At 39.5% G+C, this 21,592-nt stretch overlaps 2 protein-coding genes across 3 annotated transcripts; one reads left to right on the top strand and one right to left on the bottom strand.

Annotated features, from left to right (window-relative positions):
* Window positions 1-362: 362 nt before the first annotated feature.
* On the top strand, window positions 363-12,298 carry tpst1l (tyrosylprotein sulfotransferase 1, like). Of its 2 annotated transcripts, none has more exons than XM_074610159.1 (6): window positions 363-590; window positions 6,426-7,140; window positions 8,317-8,475; window positions 8,651-8,904; window positions 11,058-11,259; window positions 11,665-12,298. In XM_074610159.1, exons 2-6 carry the CDS (start codon window positions 6,733-6,735, stop codon window positions 11,698-11,700), a joined length of 1,059 nt encoding a protein of 352 aa, XP_074466260.1. In that variant the 5' UTR covers window positions 363-590; window positions 6,426-6,732; the 3' UTR covers window positions 11,701-12,298. The 2 variants fall into 2 exon arrangements, with proteins under 2 accessions (XP_074466260.1, XP_074466261.1); XM_074610160.1 differs by lacking the exon at window positions 363-590 and adding an exon at window positions 4,858-5,047.
* A 475-nt stretch (window positions 12,299-12,773) lies between these two features.
* On the bottom strand, window positions 12,774-19,408 carry LOC141753164 (pinopsin-like). The gene is made up of 6 exons (XM_074611564.1): window positions 18,873-19,408; window positions 16,845-17,232; window positions 16,181-16,349; window positions 15,578-15,749; window positions 15,195-15,428; window positions 12,774-12,983 (listed from the first exon to the last, which is right to left on the bottom strand). The coding sequence occupies exons 2-6, from the start codon at window positions 17,203-17,205 to the stop codon at window positions 12,774-12,776; spliced, it is 1,146 nt and encodes a 381-aa protein (XP_074467665.1). The 5' UTR covers window positions 17,206-17,232; window positions 18,873-19,408.
* Between the last annotated feature and the right edge of the window lie 2,184 nt (window positions 19,409-21,592).

The raw sequence follows: 21,592 nt of genomic DNA, 5'->3' as shown, positions 1-21,592 counted from the left end.
CTCTATCTATCTATCTATCTATACTGAAAGAGTTACCAAAATATGTTTTACTAATGAAAAGGTGGGCAAATTAAATGAGGTGATGGGATTAAACTCAACTAAATCTCACACTTGTGATTAGATTTCCCCCTGTGGGCTTTTACTGAGAGCACACAAATCAATGAAGTTAAGTAATTTTAGCCTCCAGTGCTGAAGAAGAAGAAGAAGAAGAAAAACTGGTTTTGTGACTGCTGCAGAATTGCCCTTTAACACCTCCACCAATAGGAATCCTCCATGCAGATGTGTTCTAGAATTCAGAACGTCCATCGACCAATCGGAGCTCCGCTTTCTCTGCTTGACTGGATTCTTCCCCCCCCCCCCCCCAGCGGTAGATAGATACAGCTCTCAGACTTCTCACAGTGCAAAGTTACATCGGCAACCAGCAGCGAAACCTTGTGTAATCGTGTGTCTTTTAAGATACTAAACAGCGCCGATAGTTTCCCCACATGAGAGAAAACACCGATGTGGATAGAGGAGCTGCTGGTTTCAGCTTTTTGGATCAAGGTTCATGTGTTTTTTTCTTCAGATTTCGGCAGTTTTCACAGACGCTGGTGAGTGAACACCATTTTCAACGGATCTGATATATTTACGAGGCGTGTTATAGCTATACAGACAGCCAAATGAGTGTATTTATACCAGGTAAAGATGGTTAAATAACACGCTGACATGCTTTTTCTGGTGGTTTATGGTGAGCCGTAGGTGTGTTGTTGGTCTGTCACGGTGTGTTGTTGGACTGGTAGCAGGTCATTCACCTGGAGGCTGCCTGCCTTGGGTGCATTTTTTTTTTTTTGCAGACAAGATGCATCATCAAGTCAGGCCAGATGTTGGTGGCTGCTGGGCCTTCAATTTAAATAATCCTATTTCTGCTCACACCGTTGACTGCGGTGATAGCTTTGACCTGTTTAGGATATTTCCGCCACCTGGTTCACCAGAAAAGAAAAAGCAGCTTGAGGTGAATATGTACTTTTACGATATTCATGTACCATTTTTTTTGCCACTGAGAGGGAGCTACCATTGCAATATTGAGAGAGCAAGAATGGCTCATACAAAAGAGCAATATAGGAAGAAAACATTCAAAGGAGGGCATTTAATGAAACAGATCCAACAGTAATAATGACAGTAATACAATAATCAGAGTAAAGAGAAAATATTTGTTCTCCCTCTCAGACTTCATGTCATTGCTCCCTCTCCTTTGAGGAACAAGGACGCTTTATATTTCTTCTGCTGGTCAAAGATGTCACCAATATGCACCTGGATAACCGCAAAAAAAGGCAAAAATTCTCGATGATCAAACAGCCGCAATACCTGCATTACCTTTTAGGGTATTCAATTGCTGCACCCAATGCGACTGTAATCAGGCCATTAAATAGGCATTTTCATTCGCTATAAGCACCATAGATGTGGGTCAGTAGGGGCCTACTACGCCAACTGTGTTGTAAAAGTGAAAGCAAAACTTAAAAGCAACACGTCTAACATGTTGTAAAACTGAATGAAACGTCACGTTTTGAACACAAACAAAAAGACTACAAACAGTAGTTTTAGGCAACAAAACTACAACTTTGTTAGGTTTAGGCAACAAAGATACAACTTCTTTAGGTTTAAGCAACAAAAATACAACTTTTTTAGGTTTAGGCAACAAAAATACAACTTCAGGTTTAGGCAGCAAAACTACAACTTCTTTAGGTTTAGGCAGCAAAAATACAACTTCTTTAGGTTTAGGCAACAAAAATACAACTTCTTTAGGTTTAGGCAGCAAAAATACAACTTATTTAGGTTTAGGCAACAAAAATACAACTTCTTTAGGCTTAGGCAACAAAATTACAACTTCTTTAGTTATGGGCAACAAAAGTACAACTTCTTTAGGTTTAGGCAATACAATTACAACTTCTTTAGGTTTATACAGAAAACCCACCTAGTTAAGTTAAGGGAAAAACATTGTGTTTTGGGTTAAAATAACTATGAATACAAAAACAACTTCACATTGTTGGTTTCACACGGGATGCGAACTTTGGTCTATAATAATTTATATTTGGTATAACCCTGTGTTTTGTGACTCATCCATCATCCCGACCTGCACCCCTTATGGAGTGTCACACTATCTACGCATACTACAGCGCCTGACTTCCCCTTCTGCTCCAGTCATGGTTACTACAGTCGCTGGAGGTCGCTGTCATGTTCTTTTATACCTTCTTTTGGTGATCTACCATGTGAATAGGTGATTAAATCTACTAGTGGTTGTACTAGGCCCCTATTGACCCACATCTATGAGGCTTATAGCGACTGAAAACGCCTATTTTAACAGTCTAATCGGCTGATTCTTTTCACATTTTTGCCCCTGAGGGGAAAGTGCCATTGCAGCGTAGAATTAAGAAAAGAAGAATAGCACATACAAATGTACAAAACAAAACTACTCAGGAGTCATAAATTCAATGGGGTGCGTTCAAGGAAACGGCTTTAAGAGTGGGCAGGCTGTTGGCAGAGATCAGGTTAACTGTAGGAGATGTTCTCCCTATCAGACTTTCCCTTGGCAGGAAGTATGTGATCCCTCCTGTGAAGAGGAAGAGACACTGGCTTTGGGTGTCCTGACAACCTTCTGCACAAAGATGTCAATTTGCTGCTTTCTTTCTTGCCAGCCACTGACTGTGATCACCGGTCACTGTTTTCTGCTTATTATAGACTTTATTTGTTGGCTTGTCCCAGATCAACGAACGCAGTGGCATTTTCAAGGTCAGTCCCCCGATTTATCAGAGTAGATATCCACTCCTAGTGTAGCAGAAACCTCTAGTCTTGTGGTGTCTAGCCATCAGATAGTTTTGGATTCGGTTGCCTGAGTTCCAGATATCTGTCTCTTAGGGCTGACCCGAATGATTGCCCATGCCATGGTAATCGACTTCCAAATCAGTATTCAAATGCTTTGTTTTTTAAAAATGAAATAAGGAATAATCCCACAACATTATTCATATTCAACATTAATTATTATTAGTTATTCTCAGATGGATATTGCTGTTTGTTGTGTGTAGAGGTGCGTGTGTGTATAGTAGTGCGGCAGCAGCACTGATACGGGGGAGATGGAGACAGATAGACAGACAGAAGGAAATGTCAGCTTGCTCTGCCACAAAGCTTCAAATACCTTTGTATATTACTCACCGAAGCTTCAAAGCCCAAAAAATGGCATTCGGGACAGCCCTACTGTCTCTGAGATTTCTGCTTCCCCTCAATTACAATTAAGGTGAACGGAATCAAACAACAGCAACATCTCTGACTAGAAACAGTCTCTCACTGTTTTCATTGGAACTATATTCCAAAAAATAGTCCCTATGAAAACATTTGACAGCTGTGGATCATCCTGAATGGGATTGAATATTTAAATGTAGTTTTTCAATGCTTTACGTACCACAAACTAGGGATGCACCAATCTGACTTTTTCAGTCCCAATACCAATGGTGATACCTGGGCTTTGGGTATCAGCGGATACTGAGTACCGATCCGATACCAGTGTTTAATTAATATGCTATATGCCGCACTGTGTGGAAGTGACTGGGATCATTCTTCTATGTGTCAGGCTTGATCTAAACATTGCTTTCCTAACTTTGTAAAACAAAAAGTGGCCAATAAATACATAGATATAAATTTAATTAATTGTTCTTTATTATTAAAATAATAAATCGTACACCAACAACATGGTAACAAATCTTCAAAATGAACAGGAATTACAATTCAAGTGTATACTTTTTAAAACGGCAACAAATTCGTCAAAACTTAAACAGGAATTCAAACATAGAATTGAATTGAATTAAATAGATCGCTCCCATTGTCACTGATACCAGACCTAGCTATTTGAGTCAGTATTGGCACGATATCGGATCCAGCATCTGCTACATCCTGCATCCCTAAGCTAAACGATTAATCGATGGATAGAAAATAATAATCAATTTTTCAGCAAAAATGCCAAATATCAATTGTGAGTATTTGCTGCTGAATATGTTTGTGTTCTAGACTAAAACAAGCAATTTGAAGACATCAACTTGGGCTTTGGAAAATTGTGAAGGTCATTTAACGCTATTTTATAGGCCAAATGACTGGAGAAATTGATTGATAATGAAAATAATTGTTAGTTGTGAGATGTAATGTGGGTGAACCGGCCCTTTAAGTATGTTGAGAGAAAAAAGCAGCAAGGCTCGTCTTAAACCACTGGCCTAATTCTCTGCAAAACTCCAAGTGGCTTAATCTCTGCATGGAAATGCATTAGAATTAAGCTTGTGGATACCACTGGACTTAACATGGCTTAAGGCAGCACCTAAGTATCCCAGCCAGGCCGGGATGCCCTCATTTCCAGCTGTTTTTTCCTTTTTTGCTTTGATCATCAGACTGGGTTTTACAGGCAAGCTACTTCAGCCCAGGGAGAGGAGAGTTCCCCACGTGGCATCCAGATGTTATGCTCCCTGCACGTTCAGTCTGAACAAGACAGAAACCAAAATACCTCTGAGGAAGAGAGACTTATTCCGCATTTGCCTAGAGCTTCTGTAAGAAGTACAAATGCTGTTTGAGTTGTGAATTTGAGTTTCAGAACTGTGCTGTTGCTGTAAAAGTAGTTCAAACACTGCAGTGAAATCTGTATTTAGAGTGAAATCACTAGTTATTGAATGTTCAACTGAATTCATTTATTTTGTGTGTTTTAGTTTGTTGTGTGCTAATAAGAGGAATTAGATGCTGGAAAAACTGCTCGTGTGACCATTGCAGAAGCAAATTGGGGAAGTTGCAGGATGGCTCGCTTGGTCAATAGTAATCTGATCTTAAACAAATTGCTTTGCGTGGCAGAAACTGTCAGTGAGAATAAAAACATGAGGAAGCTGTAATTAGTGGATTCAGATACACTGCTTGAGAGTGTGTCTGCGTTGCATGCCGCCGTGAACTTTGATATGGCTTAACGGTCAGTGGCTTCCCAGAGGAAAGATGCTAAATAGCTGCTTTGAGAATAAAAACTGGATGCGTTTCAGCCCCTCTGAAAGTGAGTACAAGTGTTCTTGGCAAAATAACAGAGCAGCCACCACCACACCCAGCTTGCTGATAATAGCTCACTCATGCAGGGCAGTAGCTTGGAGTTACTCATTTATTGGAAATTTAAAATAAGATTTTTTTTTGTTACTAGCAAGTTGTGAGATCATGCTTGGAAAAGAAATCTCATCTCATACTGCAGTATGATTTACAATCTTGGAGAAAAACAGAAGCATTCGGTTGTAAGTAGGTCTGTCAATCGATTAAAATATTTAATCATGATTAATCGCACGATTGTCGCAAATTAATCACACACTTTCTATCTGTTCAAAATGAACTTTAAAGGAAGATTAGTCATGTATTTAATATTCTTATCAACATGGGAGTGGGCAAATATGCTTGCGTTATGCAAATGTATGTATATATTTAATATTGGAAATCAATTAACAACACAAAACAATGACAAATATTGTCCAGAAACCCTCACAGGTACTGCATTTAGAATAAAACATATGCTCAAATCATAACATGGCAAACTCAAGCCCAACAGCCAACAACAGCTGTCAGTGTGTCAGTGTGCTGACTTGACTATGACTTAGGCCTGTGTATTGGCAAGAATCTAGCGATACGATACATATCACGATACAGGGGTTACGATGCACTATATTGCGATACTGTAAGCAAGGTGATATATTGCGATTTTTAAATCTAATTTTAGGAAAACTGTCATATAAAGAACACACCACCATATGCATAAAATCTGAGTTTGTAAAAAAAACGTAACGTTTTTACGCAATCATACCAGTGGGATCTGCATTTACATCTCTCAAAGTCCCTGTAACATCCAACATGATAGCACTACTTTGAGAGGGCACATACACGGAAAAGGGCGATTGATTAAAAATCAATACAGTTTTGTGTTTGTGAGAATTGATACAGTATCACAAAACATAATATCCGATACTTGATATTTCCGATATTTTCTTACACCCCTAATATGACTTGCCCCAATCTGCATGTGATTATCATAAAGTGGGCTTGTCTGTAAAGGGGATACTTGTGGGTACCCATGGTCAGAGGTCAAGGGACCCCTTTGAAAAATGGCCATGGTAGTTTTTCCTCGTCAAAATTTAGCATACGTTTGGAGCGTTATTTAACGTTCTTTGTGACAAGCTAGTATGACATGGTTGGTGCCAATGGATTCTTTAGGTTTTGTAGTTTCATAAGATACCAGTATCTTCACTCTAGCTTTAAAACTGAGCCCGCTGGTGTGGCTTTAAAACAAATTTGCATTAATGCGTTATTATCGCCGCATTGACAGCCCTAGTTGTAAGCAATATAAACTGATTCTGGTGCAGTTCTTGTCTTGACGTGCTCTTCTCCTGTTTTAGGTAGGAACGATGGATAAGAGACGTGGCTGGCAGTGGAGTGCAGCAGGCCTGGATCCTGCTCTCCAACACCAGGGCTGAGGAGCTGCAGAGGAGTAGGGAGTTTCCCGAGGAGACTCCACCCTCCTGACCTCTGTCAGGCCTTCCTCAGCATCACCTCAGCTGTCTTTCTCGCGGTCATCCACATCCTCCAGGCTGTCCGTGTGTAACCAAGTCTTGAACTGACCTTTACTGAAATTTAAGGGGCTACATTCCAGCCACCTCCTCAGGCGCCCCTGAATATTGTTTTATGTCCTCCTGAATCTGAACCATGAGGAACACCAGATCGAGCCTGCTGCTGGGCTGCGTGCTCCTCTGCTCCGCCTCCCTGCTCTACCTGGGCATGAGCGGGATAGAATGCCCTCCAAAAAGCCATCGGTACCGGTGGATGGAGCTCAACCTGGGCTCAGCCAATCAGAGCTTATCCCTGACTGAACACTTCCCCGAAGACACGCCCCTAATCTTCATTGGAGGCTTTCCAAGGAGCGGCACCACGCTGATGCGCGTCATGCTGGATGCCCACAATTCTGTTCGGTGCGGGGAAGAGACCCGAGTGATTCCACGCCTCTTGGCCATGCGGGCCACCTGGAGCCGCTCGGTGAAGGAGAGGATACGACTGGACGAGGCCGGCGTCACTGACCAGGTGTTGGACTCAGCCGTGCGAGCGTTCCTGTTAGAGGTGAGCTGGTCGGTGCCTCAGCATCTGTTAATCTGCAAACATGTTGGTTGTCAAAGGCATGTTTCAGCTTTAGGATGATGTGTTTGCATACATAGGGTTATTAAAAAATTTTTTTTTAAATAATTTAAATTTAGATATTAAACAGAATATGCCTTTTAACAATTATTGGCATTATGATTTATCCGCAGTTATTATCTGCCAGTTATTTTCTTGATTAATCAATGAATCATTTAGGCTAATATGTAAAAAGAAATTGTGAAAAAATGCCTGTCATTGTCTCAGAGCCCAACCTGTGCACCAAAATATTAAATTTACTATCATATATGACAAAAAAGGAGCCAGCAAATTTTTTACGTTTTTGCTTGAAAAATGACTGAAATAAATAATATCAAAATAATAAATAACGGTCGATCAACTAATCTGTATGCTTGTTATCTAACATTTTACTTTTAAACTAACTTTAGCCTAATTTTTGCTTAGACGCAAAACACAAAATTATTAAATAAGATGCGGTTTGGGTAACAACTACTATATTCCGTGATGGAAACAGTAGAAAAAATAAACTTTGGACTTGATTATTAAAGGAATAGTTCAACATTTTGAAAGTATTCTTTCTTGCTGGAAGATCGATACGACTCTCATATCTGTCCGTTACATATGAAGCTACAGCCAGCAGACGTTTATTTTAGCGTAAAGACTGGAAACTGTGGGAAACAGCTAGCCTTGCTCTGTTCAAAGGTAACAAAATCCACCTCCCAGCACCTCTAAAGCTCACTCATTTTATAAGTGTTAAACCAAGAATTATGTTTTTACCGGGATTATGAGCCAGATTATTTCTCAGCTTGGCACAGTGCACAAATTTATGTGACTGATGAGAGAGCGTCTCAAATTAAGCAAATAAATGTATTTCCCAACATGCTGAATTACTGCGTTAAACAAGGTCACTTGTGTAAATGTCTCAGTATCCTGGGTTATGTCTAGTCCGTGGGTAAAATATTCATGTTTCTATTTGATAAGATAAAAGTCCTTGTCTTTGTTATTGTAAATCCACTTATATTTATATTTGGCGTCTCAATATGTATATTAAAATCTTGGTATTCTAAGTATTAAGAATGAATGGTTTGCATGTAGCAGCTGAGGCATTCCTTGTTGTAATATTCACTCAATGTGTTTCAGGTGATAGTCGGCCACGGGGAGCCTGCACCTCGTCTTTGCAACAAGGACCCGTTTGCCTTGAAGTCTCTCTCGTATCTGTCACGCATCTTCCCTAAAGCCAAATTTGTGCTCATGCTACGAGACGGACGGGCAACCGTCCACTCCATGATATCACGCAAGGTATGTTGGGTTCCTTTTCTCTTATCGACTTCCTTTTAGACTCATGTTTCCCAACAGCCACTTGACAAATTTGTACTGGTGCAACATTTGGACACAATAAATTTTCCCTTCTGTGTTCACTCTCCGTCGTGAAAGGTCTCTAGAGTTTATCTTATCTCTCTGAATCCATTCACAGGTGACCATCTCTGGCTTCGACCTGACCAGCTACAGGGACTGTCTGACCAAGTGGAGCAGCGCGGTGGAGACCATGTACAGCCAGTGCCAGGCAGCCGGCGATTCCAGATGTCTGCCCGTCCGCTACGAGCAGCTTGTCCTCCATGCAGAAGAGGAAATGAGGAAGTTGCTTCACTTCCTAGAGCTGCAGTGGGACCCTTCAGTGCTGCACCATGAAGAGCTGATTGGAAAGGCTGGTGGCGTGTCTCTGTCCAAGTGAGTATGAGTGTGTGTGTGTGTACACCAAGTTAGCTATAGTGGTATCTAACCATGCAGATAGTTTCAGTTTCATGTGCCGAGGTATTTATGGAAAGGCAAGTTGCTTTTAAGTTTTTCAAATGTATGTTGAAGTTGCATGTAAATGATAGAAAATGACACTGATCTTCATCTGTCTGTGTGTTTCATTCGGTGTTATTATTCCCAGCTTGCTGGCTTCGAGGTATATTTCAAGATAAGGTGTCAGTTATTACAGCTGTGATTCTCACACTTCTCTCTCTGTCTATCAGTCAACTAAACATGTTCATGAGCTACTGCTCAGGCTTTGTTTACACCTGTGGTGCTTGTTAAAGGTACAGTGTGTGGGATTTGGCGGCATCTAGTGGTGTGGTTGCAGATTGCAACTAATTGTTTACCCTTTTGCTCACTCCTCGGTTTTCCAAGACTGTGCTAAGCCACCAAGTGCAAAACCGTGGTAACACCGTTCGCCTCGCTCAAAGGCCATCCTTACTATAATAACACTACTTTAAGAGCAACGGAAGTCAGACGGCGGCTGGCGGTACCACGGTTTTACTCTCTGCGACTCACGTTATCGCAGTTTCACAAATGTGTCGGAGAACTACGGTGGCCTTCAGGTAACGTAAAAACATGAAAGGCTCTCTCTCTTGGTTTGTCCATTCTGGGCTACTGTAGAAACATGGCGGAGCAACATGGCGGACTCCATGAAGAGGACCCGCTCCCTATTTTAGATATGAAGGGCTCATTCTAAGCTAACGAAAACACGACTCTTAGTTTCAGGGGATTATACACTAATGAAAATATAGTTATGAATATATTTCAGATCCAAAGAAATGTTACACACTGTTCCTTTAAATCACCCCCTGTGCAACTCTGCCCACTCACGACATTTTTGATGAACCTCCGAAAAAACAATGAAATGAAAAAACAAAATTTAGAATTAAAAAAAATAATAAAATGTATGTACCCATGTTTTCTAAATGCTGTTTCAAAACCCTCTCCACCATTCCACATATATCATTGTGTTGGGAAATACTAAATCCCTTTATTTCATATTGATATATTTAATGTCTAAAATCACCCTGCAAATTTCACTGAGAACATCTGACCTCAGTGTCTGCAGTGGTAGCTGTGGCCTTACACCTGCAAATGCACATCATTCGTTATTATTTCAGCGATTATGGTGTTTTTTCTCCACTGAATTAAAATGCAGCACACATTGAGAGAAACATTTGAATACACACAAGTCATATACAGTATTTGAGTCCACTGACCCACCAGGACGCCTGAGTTCAGCTTTCATTCTGAAGCAGCCAAAACCTTTCAAGGTCAAGTAAAGCTTTCAGACTTCCCTCAGTAGATGTTTAATTTGTTTTGCTCCACTTATTTGTCGTGATTCAAGTAGAGCATCTCTTCGCAGGGCAGAAGCTCAGGGGATTTGGTGGGAATCTGGCTGCTTCACACCGCAAAAACCCAAACCTGGCGTGTATTTGAAGGAATTAGGCCACACTCTGAGAGAATTAGCACCCTTCTTTTGATTAGTTATGCAACGGTTGGCGCAATATTAGTCACACAAATGTTTTATAACCTTCTCAGAAATGTGAATTATCCCAGAATGTGTGTACAAGCTTACAGGCATTTATTTATTTAGGGGGGCAGGTTGATATGTATGGAAGATTTAGCCGTTGCCTAAATTAAAACAAATCAAACAGAAATAACACATTGTTATATTGTTGTATATCCGTTTCATTAATGCATTTACTGTCATAATTAAATGGAAAAACATATGTTAAAATGACAATTATGTCGTTTTTTTGTCTTAAACGACTAAATTAATTGTTTTTGAAGTTTTTCGTTCAATTATAACACAGTAAATGCATACATAACAATGAAATACAAAAATATAATAATGTGTGTTATATTTCACTTTATATGTTTGATTCATTTTAATAGTATTTAGTTTGTATTTAATTATTTAAAATATTTTATAAATATATTTTATTTATTTATTATTTTTAATTAATATTTCTACTATAGTAGTATTTGTTTTAGAACATTTTCTCATCCATATAAATCTCGTAGCATTACGGTCAAACACACACCCATGAACTGACCTTGTGTTTGACTTTATGCAGGGTTGAGCGCTCCACCGACCAGGTGATGAAGCCGGTGAACACAGACGCCCTCTCCAAGTGGGTCGGGCACATTCCCCCTGACGTGATAAGCGACATGGCTGAAATCGCCCCCATGCTGGCTCGCCTGGGCTACGACCCCCACGCCAACCCGCCCGACTACACGAAACCAGACCCCATGATGTCCCTGTTCAACTACTCACAGGTGAGTTAAAAAAACACAGCCGCCCCATAAGCTCCTTAAGCATCAGATTTCACCCATCGATATCGCACCTACGCAACCCTAGTATGTATCATGTATCATACATGATCAGGCCGTACCAAACTGAAGTTATAACAGTTCTAACATTTTACAGTGGAAATGGCTTTGTAACATGTGTGTTACTGAAAAGAAAGAAGACTACTGAGCTTTTCTTCAACTTCCTCAACCGTGTCTTCTCAGCAATCTCCACCGGAAACTTGTTGGGGAAAACACAAGAAGCCTAAACTGACCAATCACAGTTCTTGTACACATCCGTCACTGCTGTAGCCTTGAAGTATAGTCTGTAATCCCTTAATGCACAACTATAAATGCAGTCATACATGAACATTGTGCCTTTTCTTTCCTCAGAATTTGAAAGCAACAGAGACTCCACACCCCAGTTAAGCGAAAGAGGAAAAAAAAACTCGGCCTCGCTGTTCCACGATATGGATTTATCTTAAACACACACTTCCAGTTCAGCAGTAATTAAACCTCACAGGAAAGTTTTCAAATTGTCCCATGTGTATATTTGAATTGTTTGTAAGACTAATGTGCGGTGTTAATGTCTGAACACGGGTGGAGTGTTTAAAATACGGACTCATCAAGTGGTTTGGGTTTTTTATCTCATGTGGACTACCTGCTACCTTGGAAGTTTCTCACTCTCCAACATCTCCTCCAAGGTGAACCAACAGTATTACACTGCATTGTGACGCGTCCTCTCACCTCGTACCTGAAAGTATTTCAACATGTCTGTAAAGTTGTTATGATTCACCACAAATGTGAATGTGTCTTTAGACTAATCTTTCACTTACTGAGAGTTCAGTCAGTGTTCATGAAGCATAATGACTGTATATTTTTGAAGACGTATGTTTATTTTCTTAATAAATTATTTTGGTGTTGACCATCCATTCAGGAATCTAAAGTTGTTTATTCTGAATTGAGGTTTTTTTTTAATTGTTGGATATTGTGGAACATGAATAAAAAGAGTCTAAATGTCACCTTATAATGTTGTTTATGTGTTTTGTTCACTAATTATTCAGTTCTCCAGCTCCCCTTTTTACAGGGGAGACAAAAATATTTTGACATAAACGCACACTTCCGTCTTTATGGTTCAGTGGAAATAATGTCCAAAGTTGCGCCTAGTCAAACTTTCAAAGATTAGTCAAAGATTTTCTTGTTTTGACTTTAATGTGACAAATAAAAACCCTGAGATAGAGTGAGCTGCTCAGTGTTAAAAAGAAACATATACAATCAAATGATAGCTTAAACTATAGTTACATGCCCTTTATGATTAGACTACAAAATGAGCTACATATAATTTAAAGTTCAACAACGGACTGAGGTAAGACCATGCAGCTATACTTGGACAAAAAAAATAATTCCTGCAGCATCTTGCTTTTTTGTTTAAAAATATCTCGGAAAAAAAGTGGAATAATGTCTTTTGTCATTGATCACTGCGCTAAAGTGACCTTTGACCTCTATGTTGCATATTGAGCCATTAACACCAGAGCAGGTCGCTGTACCTGCTGGTCTCTGGAGCTGAACATGGCATGCACTGTGTTTTGTTCCTCTGTTGGCGGATGGGGAGCGTGACGCCACACACGCCTGCTGCTGGGCAGTGTTTGGTGAACTGAGGTGGGCGGGGCTTCTGAGCTGCACCTGATCATGTACAGGAAACACCTGGAGAACTGAGAGACACACAAACAGAGGAGGTCGAGGCAGCAAAATGAATGACACAGAAACACGCATAGATTATATCTATGGAGACACTAGTAACATTCAGATGTTTGAGCAAGAAGGTGTCTCCACCGCTACATGAGGTGGGATGTCATCACAGAGGATGAAGTTATAGGTGAAATGTGTCATCTAAGGCAGGGATATAATGTGAAAAGAGCATATAAACCAAGGCTGGATTACCAACCAGGCAAAGCAGGCAAATTGATTAATTCTAGCCTGGTTTCAGACCTCTGGATCGCTGCCCAGCAATGCAAATAGGCCTGGTGTTGTGCCCAGTGATGGCTGTTTCCACTGGTTGGAGAAACAATCATCCAATCAAAGCTTTGTAGGCAGGATTAAGAGCTGCCTAGCAACATTCAAATGATGAAAAATAATGAAAGCAATGGCAATAAGTTTTGGTGAGATTTAAGCACCTATGAAGGTTGTTGCAAGTCGACCGAAAATAGTGCCTTTTTGTAATCATCTTGATTAATCATCCTGAAAAATGTTAACTGCTACGGCAGATTTCAGTGACAATGACGCTGGCGGGACACACAGGTCACTTGCTGCTCATTGGTTTGAGCAAATGAAACAAATTAAGTGTGTACAGTTCATAACATATACTTTCAGAAATAACACAAATTTCATAATGCAAAAAAAAAATGTTTGTGGATACAAGGCAGTTTTCACAAAACAATATTTATTCATGCTTTAAAGCAGTGGTTCCCAAACCGGGTGTCTGGGCCCCACAAACATCACAGGGGTGCGCCAGGATTTGTCTGCTTTGAGGTTGTCAAAATTAGATTTGCACATGTATAACTAAAATCATAATAACACACTTACTGGATAATTTATACAAAAGTCTGGATATAAAACTATTTCAAAAGATATAGCAGCTGTCAGTTTGCTGACTTGACTATGACTGACAAAACGGCATGTGATTATCATCACCCATAGAACCCATTTTCATTCACATATCTTGAGGTCAGAGGTCAAGGGAACCCTTTGAAAATGGCCATGCCAGTTTTTCCTCACCAAAATTTAGCGCAAGTTTGTAGCATAATTTACCCTTCTTCATGACAAGCTAGTATGACAATGTTGGTACCAGAAAAGAAAGAAATTAGTGGAATTTAAACGAATTTGCATTAACGCGTATTGGATCCACTGCTTTAAAGGAGACGTTCACATTGTTTTTCAAAACTGTCTTAAAACAATGCTCACATATGTACATTATAATCATTCCTCTGTCCATACTGGCTGTAAAGAGATCCCTTCTTAGTCCAACTTCAATGGGAAGAGATGGAGGACAACAGCTACAGCCCTTGTTTGCAAAAATGCATTTCAGAGCCAGTATGGACAGGAGCAACTCTTTCAATGTACATATGTGATTATTAAAGGGGAACACCACCGAATTTAAACGTCAAAGTCTGTTTACAGGTCTTGGGAAGTGCTACTGCATTTGTGAAAAAAAGTTGTATGAAGTCAGTTGTGTCTCCAGAGGGAACTGTGAGAAGTCTGATAAATCAAGTGATGTGTCAGTGACACTACAAGTTTGAAAATTTTAAAAATCTGGATGTGTGGAGTTAGAAAGAAGTGAGTTTACCAGACCCCTGTAGCTCCTAGTATCTGCTTGAGGCTAATGTCATTGGCCATTACTAGCATACACACCCAAATCTCCAAACAAACTGTTGCCTGTCATGTTGCATTATGAGAAATGTAGGTGCCAGGTTTTGATAAGGAAGAAGACGATGTCTGGTTCTGCTGCATCGATTTTGATCCTTTTTTAAAAACTGCATTGTGAGTCCGACTGTGCAATGCACAATGCTAAATCAGTGGAAAACTCTTTTAACCAGGATTCTGGTGTGTCAGTATTTAATTACTGTATATCGGATTTAAAATGATAAAAACGTATTTAAACTGAGACTCCGCTGTGTTGCAAAATGCAAAATAAACTGTTGTTTAGCAAACCAGCTTTGGTGCAGCAGAATTTTAGGATATATCATGGGGTTAAATAACGTTTTCTGTGAAAAAGTGTGAACCTATCCTTTAATTGGTGAGGCCTAGCAAAGATTTTGTATTAGCACATATGCCCCTCTAGTTTTGTTTTGTTTGGAGTTGAATATATCTCATTTAGAAGAAGGAGGATGACTGTGTGTAAGGTATTTGCAGGGAATTGTTATTACCCGGTTGTTGAGCAGCACATAAATAACAGGGTTGAGAACGGTGCTGGTCTTCGCCATCAGAGACGGGATTAAACTGGCGGCAGGCGGCACCACGCCGGGCTTTCCAAAGGAGGCGAGCATCGCCACAACACCGTATGGCATCCAGCACAATAGGTAGCCTGTCACCATGGAGACCACCATTAGAAGGACACGGCCTTCCCGCCGCTCAGCTGAGGACCGGTTGATGCTGGTGACCTGGACACACACACACACACACACACACACACACACACACACACACACACACACACACACACACACACTGCTTTCACAAACAGTGGTGGACACACAGTGATGTCGCACATTACACAGAGGGGTCAAAGGTCATTCTGCACGCTGCTCACCTGTCTGGCCACCACTCGCACAGCCAGCAGGATCCTCCCGTAGCAGAAGAACATGAGCAGCAGCGGCAGCAGCAGGCAGAAGATGAACAAACAGCTGATGTAGGAGCGAGCTGTGGTCGAGCGCTGGTGCCACTGGACGGAGCAGGTGGTGCCGGGACCCTCCGGCCCGTAGCTGCTCCACAACACACAACATATGCTTCATGTTTAACATCATGGAGTTGTAGTTCTATGTTATGTTAAGTTGTTTCTGTCTGTCTCTGTTGTGAGCTGCGAAACGGTATGGACTAATTTTCTTTTGATCTGAGATCTGCAAAGACTTGCAAAAACTCTCGCGAGACTCACTGCCCGACGACCTATCCTAACCTTAACTATTCGAGATCAATGCCTAACCTTAACTATTCGAGGTCAATGCCTAACCTTCACTATTCAAGGTCAATGCCTAACCTTAACTATTCAAGGTCAATGCCTAACCTTACCTATTCAAGGTCAATGCCTGACCTTAACTAACTCCTCCCAGTCTTAGCATCATCAGCCTGAATAAGTGAATGAATGGATGATCTAATAATGAGTGAAGTGATGGGTTAATATTGGAGCAGTCCAGACCTACTCCAGCCCAGGAGCGGCGGCAGAGTCCAGACCAGCGAGTAGAGCCAGGAGGCCGCAACAGCCAGCCTGGCCCGGCGGTACTGAGAGGAGTCCGACTGGGTTCTGCGAAGCACTACAGAGTACCGCTCAAAGGACAGCAGAGAAAGAGACACCAGGGATACCATACCTGACGGTTAGAGAAATAACAAAACAAAGTAAAGAGAATAGCAGTTAGAGATCAAACTGAGTCAATCATCTCTACATTTATTATTAATAATAATAATGCTGTATTAATAATAATAATAATAATACATGTTCCCCCACTACATTGACACTTTTAAGAAAAATCTTAAAACATTTATGTTTTCAGTGGCCTTTGGTTGCTCTTTTAGTTTTGCCAAGTACACTTAAACTTTTCTGTATACTTGTCAGTAGAAGCCAAGTATGCTTAGACTTTTCTGTATACTTGTCAGTATGAGCCAAGTATACTTAAGTATACTTTTGTTAATCTCTGATAAGTACATAAAAAGTAAACTGAAAGTATACTCTATACTCTCTTATTTTACGTTTAAAAGAAGTACACTAACAGCACACTTGAGTAAACTTCTTTTTCGTAAGGGTAGCCTGCTTTTTGTACTTTGCGTTATTGTTATTAGGAATGAAAATATCCTCCATCACTCACCGAAAAACGCGTTGGAGAAACCGTACCAGCGGCACCCGTAGGATCCGGTCAGCCACCGGCCGCGCACGCTGGCCGCGAAGCTGAGCGGAGTCCCGAAGATGCAGACGAGCATGTCGCTGGCGCTGATGTTGACCAGCAACAGGTTCACCGGAGACACCAGCCCGGGGAAACGCGAGAACACCAGGAGCACCAGGAAGTTACCGAGGAAGCCCAGGACAAGGATGAACCCGAGGACTACAGCCGCCGCGGTGTGACCCGCCCGGCTCAGCGCGGCGGTGTGACCGGCGGCGGCGGAGGGGTCCAACATGGAGCTGAGCCCGGTGCTGATGTTGTTGCTATGCAGCAGGGGGATCATCACCATGGCAACCTAGTTATCACTCTAGAATGGCTTAAATCAGAGACAGCAGGTAAAACAAACACATCATATGTACCTCTGTACTCTGTGAATAGTATTAACTTAAACCTACACTGTTAAGAATTTTCCAGTAAAATAACAGTAAAGAACTGATGGCAGGGTTGCCTTTATGTTACTGTAAAATTAACATTATTATACTGTCGCTGAAATTTACAGCTTTGTACTGTTAATGAAAAATACAGTTTGAACTGTTTTTTTATTAATTTCACAGTATTTTACAGTTAATTTACTGTTTAAAGATACATTATATGGCTGTTTTTCACCTTTCTTTTACATTATCCTACTGATTTGTTTTAATGCACTATTTAGGTTGTATTTTTTACATACATTTTAATAACATTATTTTTTGCCTAGATGAATAGACTTAGCAGGTTACAGACATAGGAATAGTCACACTAAATACAATTAAAGGCACTTAATGCTATAATAGACTTGTTGACACTTTTCCCAAAATGTCTGTCTATAGCTGGCTACAAGCACAGAATGCAAACCAGAACACAATGTGAGTGAAGAACAGAGCTAATTCACTGATTTTCCAATCATGTACAATGTACAAGCCTCACATGTGCAGATCAGGTCCCAGAATTAAAGAAATACTGCATGAAACTGTTACTGATGATACTTTAGACAGCTGATCAGCAGTAAAGTGCTGTTTTTTAAGAATGCATTATAGTTCAGTTAAAAAACGGCCTATGAGCGTAATTTAACAGGTTTTCTTTCTTTTTTAACAGTAAAGCACTGTTTTTAGCAATAACAGGTTAATACTGTTGTAATCCTTGTAAATTAACAGCAATTGTTTACAGTGTAGGTCCTGTGTTGTGTGTTGGGTTGTGTCTTGAATATTGTTGTGTTTTGTTGCTGTCACTTTTGATGTTGTAGTCATTGTTGGTAAAGATTGTAATGTGATTATGTACTGAAATGTAGCCTAACAGTTCAAAGTGATTTAAGCTATTTAGCTAATGGAGATCCGAATAAAAGATAAAAAGATAAAGTGTTGAAACGATAAAAGCCTATTTCTTTTTAACCTGCAGGTCAGTGGGAGAGTTCAGCCTACTGAGTATAAATACATGAATAGAAGATGTTTAAATACTCTGGAGGAGTGGCTGAAGGGGTTGGGACAGATAATTTGTTTTCTTTCCCCCCACACACATAGATAGATAGATAGATAGATTGATAGATAGATAGATAGATAGATAGATAGATAGATAGATAGATAGATAGTAACTTTATTGATCCCGAGGGAAATTCAAGTTTCCAGCATCACAGTTCCATAGTGCAAAACATGTTAGTAAAAAGGCAGTAAAAAAAAGTTAGTAGTGCAAAGTACAAAGTACAAAAAAATATACCAGATATAAAAATACAAGGAGATGAAGAAAACTGTTAAAACTGAATATAGTGCAGGGTAACAGCTGTGATACACCACTATTAAAAAAGTGAATATAGTGCAGAAGAGACTGTTAAAAATGAATATAGCATAAGCATAATACAGTAGGTCACTGTTAGAATTTACACTGTAAATTTACATCGAAGTGTTACAGTGTACCAAACATCATAACAAATTTCTAAATCACAGTCAATATAGTTTCAATAGAATGAAAAGTGAAAAACCAAACCTTCAGTGAGACCAAGGACACACTCCCACAAAGAAAGAAACAAATAAAGATGCAGACGCTGACGTTTTGCCGTAGATGACCTTCACTCTATCAGACACACGTCTTTGTTCTGTTCTGTTATTCTACTTTATTCTAGACCAGATTGGGGACCTAAATAACTGAGCCAACATATCAATAATACAAGCTGTGGTTGACTCAGAGGATGAGCCAAGAACACACTACTCAGCCTGGCAGCGTTAACTGATGAGATGCCGAAGACACTAATGAACACTCTCAAGTAGGGCTGTGTATTGGCAAGAATCCGGCGATACGATATGTATCATGATACATGGGTAACGATTCAATATATTGCGATACTGTAAGCAAGGTAATATATTGTGATTTTTTAAAATTTAATTTTAGGAAAGCTGTCATAGTATAAAGAACAAACCAGAACTATTTTAGAAATGACACATTGCATGCAAAAAAACAACTTGTTTTTTGTCCAAAACTGCATGTGATTATCATAAAGTGGGCATGTCTGTAAAGGGGAGACTCGTGGGTTTATAAATATATATATATATAATGTATTTTTCATGTTATTATTGCTTATGGACTATCATTGCTGTGACTATAAGCTTTCCTCCCGTGGTGACCACGAGCAAACTACACTTCTGTGTACATTGAAAGTTTAATTTTGAAAGGATTTACCGGAAGTGTGAGTATGCTATAATGTCTGCGTTGACGCCACTTTGACTAATTTATCAGTTTCTCGCTGTCACCACTAGAGGGCAGCAAACACTGGTGATTTTAAATACACAGATCAACATCTCCTAGCATCAACATAGAGGTGGACTCAGGAACTGATAATGCTTATATATATATATATATATATATATATATATATATATATATATATATATTACATTATTCAGATTAAACAACTGGTAAATAAAAATGACATGTTGCCAACTTGACCTGTGTATTTAAAATCACGAGTTTTAATGTCCTGCAGTGGTCACAGGTGGGAACTGCATCATAGGATTTTAGTAGCAATAATACAGTTATCAACACTAATTATATTCTTTAGAGGTATCAATAAGACATGCATATGTCCATAATAGTATCTGTATTTCTAATGTATACTTTGTTATAAAACAATTTAAAGCCCTGTACCATGTAATGTACCAACCGCAAGATGTACGCACAAGCAAATATTCTCTTACGGAAGTTTAGTATGTGTTCAGATAGAGTGAAGATGTCTCTGTTCAGAGCATATTGTACACCACTGTATATACAGCCCATTTGTGGTCAAACTATAAAAAAGCGAGCTTACAGAGACTTCAGATCGCATATAATGATGCAATGAGAATATTATTAAAAAGACCAAGATGTTCCAGTTCAAATGAAATGTTTGTGTTTCTGGGCATAAATACTTTTCAAACTGTATTAAGAAATCTCATATACAAATGTATATGCCGGCATAATCACTCTGAGAACGACATAATCTTGCGGTTGTCTAACATCAGATTTAGCACTACACAGTACCAATCACAGCTGTGGAGGCACTGGTATAGTTCTTTATATGTAAGGCATTGATGTATGTATATATTTATATTTTTAATATCTTTTAGTCATGACTTTTTATAGTGCTTCCTGTATTGTAATGTATTGTTGTTGTTGTTTTTTCTTCTTTCTTATCTGGACCTTGAGTCTGCAATAAAGTTTGAATTGAATTGAATTAATGTGCTAATAAAGTGTACATTTTCCAGAAGTGTCAGTATGTTAAAATTAATATTGCAGTTCTTTGTAGTGGCCACTAGAGGGAAGTGAACACTCTTGATTTTAAATACACAGGTCATCTCTTTGCTTTGTGCAACCGGGCGGCGAGCATTTTGTTTTGCCTTTTACCTTAGATTTAAACCCTTGCATCTTCTTGTCAACACAATATAGGAAATACAAAGGAAAACACTATTGGGATGTTGTGCTTCTCCCGCATTGACCAAGAGTAGCTAGCCTACACCTGTGTACGTTGAAAGTTTTATTCTGAAACAACTTACCGGAAGTGTGAGTATGCTATAAATGTCTGCATTGACGCTACTTTGACTAATTTATCAGTTCCTCGCTGTCACCACCAGAGGGCAGCAAACACTCGTGATTTTAAATACACAGATCAACATCTCCTTGGATCAACATAGAGGTGGACTCAGGAACTGATAACGCTTAAAACATCTCAAATTAAACATTTATTCTATAACATCTTCATGTAGAACCAATTTTTTCTTTTAATGTATCTATTATTTATTATATTATTTATTTTATTAAAATCCGCAAAGTTATTGGTCAAATATGATTTAAAAAATGTTTGAAATAACTCGAAAGCAGTGTTGTGATTTCTACCACTGAAGGAAAATATGTTTATATTTTGTTAAATGGAAGATAACCATATTTTAATACACAATGGCCTGAATTTTGTCCATTTCTTAGGCCAGAGGAGTGAAAATCAGCTTTTAGAGTATCATGAAGATAAACTCTGCTCCCCAAACATCCACTGTGCCGAAGTGTCCCTGAGCAAGCCATTGTCAGCTCCATGGGGCAACCTTCATACAGAAATCAACAATAGTATCATCTCTGTTGTCTCATTGGTCCCCTTACGAAAAAGTAGTATACTTCAAGTTTATTTTATGAAGTAAAATTAAGTGAAGTTCAAGTATATTTCCCAAGTATACTTTATGTAGTAA

This window comes from Sebastes fasciatus, chromosome 16, assembly GCF_043250625.1.
Source record: "Sebastes fasciatus isolate fSebFas1 chromosome 16, fSebFas1.pri, whole genome shotgun sequence".
NCBI lineage: Eukaryota > Metazoa > Chordata > Actinopteri > Perciformes > Sebastidae > Sebastes > Sebastes fasciatus.
This window is presented reverse-complemented; position numbering and strand designations above follow the sequence as displayed.